Below are 1390 nucleotides of genomic sequence, written 5' to 3'. Positions count from 1 at the left end.
TATTATTATTATTATTATTATTATTATTATTATTATATTATTATTATTATTATTATTATGATGGCAAGCTGGCAGAATCGTTAGCATGCCGGCCGAAATGCTTAGCAGTATTTCGTTTGTCCTTATGTTCTGAGTTCAAATTCCACCAAGGTCAACTTTGCCTTTCATCCTTTCGGGGTCAATGACTTAAGTACCAGTTGTGTACTGGAGGTCGATCCAATCGACTGGCCCCACTCCCCCAAAATTTCAGGCTTTCTGGCTATAGAAGAAAGGACTACTGCTGCTACTACTACAATTATTATTATTATCATCATCATTGTTTGGTATTGCTTATTTGCAGGCATCAGCCCATCAGAAAAACCTTGATGTTGGGGCCAACATCTTCATCGGTAACCTGGATCCAGAAGTTGATGAAAAGTTATTATACGACACATTCAGCGCTTTTGGTGTCATCTTACAAATACCAAAGGTGAGTAAAATACATTTATCAAAACCTTCTCTTCCAACAAACCCCAGCTTCAGATGCATTTTACTCATCCATTTGTTTGTTTGTTTTACAGTCAGTTTTCCAGGTTTGAATGAGTTAGGGGAGTATATTATTGAGGCATTGTTTAAGAGCCACGAGTAACTACACAATCGCTAATTCTTGGATCTTTTATTTCACCTATCTACCAAGGTGTGAAGGTGACAGCAAAGACACCACTTGTGGCTGGCACTAATTAATAAACATAGTCATCATCATCATCATCATCTGTTTTCCATGCTGGCATGGGTTGGACGGTTTGACAGGAGCATCTAGACTCCAATTACCGTTTGTGGCAAGGTTTCTGCAGCTGGATGCCCTTCCTAATGCCAACCACTTTACAGAGTGTGCTGGGTCCTCTTTATGTGCCACTGGCTCAGGTACACTAACACAGCACTGGCACAGGTGCATTTTAGAGTTTCCTGACTGAAATACTAATTTATTTCACCATAGGCGCAGGAGTGGCTGTGTGGTAAGTAGCTTGCTTACCAACCTCATGGTTCTGGGTTCAGTCCCACTGCGTGGCACCTTGGGCAAGTGTCTTCTACTATAGCCTCGGGCTGACCAAAACCTTGTGAGCCTATCTAACCTATTATGTTATCAAAAAAATGTAACAACCGCATATATATGATATTTACCATGTGAACTACAATGAAAATAAAACGAGAAAGATATGGTATATAATATTTTTTGTGCGGGGGTTCCTTAAGACATGTAATTTATTTTAAGGGTTACGCAAGGTAAAGAGAATGAATGGGAGAAAGAGAGCCTGCCTTATGTCGACCCAATAGAGGGACCAGCTATCCGAGTTGATAGTACCAGGGTAGATAAAGCAATTAAGAGTATGAAGACCGGGAAAGCCCCCGG

The 1390-nt window shown here is 40.4% G+C and overlaps 1 protein-coding gene across 1 annotated transcript in view; it reads left to right on the top strand.

Annotated features, from left to right (window-relative positions):
• LOC106883966 (splicing factor 3B subunit 4) overlaps nucleotides 1–1390 on the top strand; it is a 15262-nt gene that overhangs the window by 2562 nt on the left and 11310 nt on the right. The window contains exon 2 of the mRNA XM_052976886.1: nucleotides 341–624. Within this exon, the coding sequence (XP_052832846.1) occupies nucleotides 341–624 (284 nt within the window). The remainder of the gene's footprint in view (nucleotides 1–340; nucleotides 625–1390) is intronic.

The sequence above is a fragment of the Octopus bimaculoides genome, chromosome 26 (assembly GCF_001194135.2).
Source record: "Octopus bimaculoides isolate UCB-OBI-ISO-001 chromosome 26, ASM119413v2, whole genome shotgun sequence".
Classification (NCBI taxonomy): Eukaryota; Metazoa; Mollusca; class Cephalopoda; order Octopoda; family Octopodidae; genus Octopus; species Octopus bimaculoides.
Note: the sequence above shows the minus strand (reverse complement) of the source record. Positions and strands in the feature narration are given on the sequence as shown.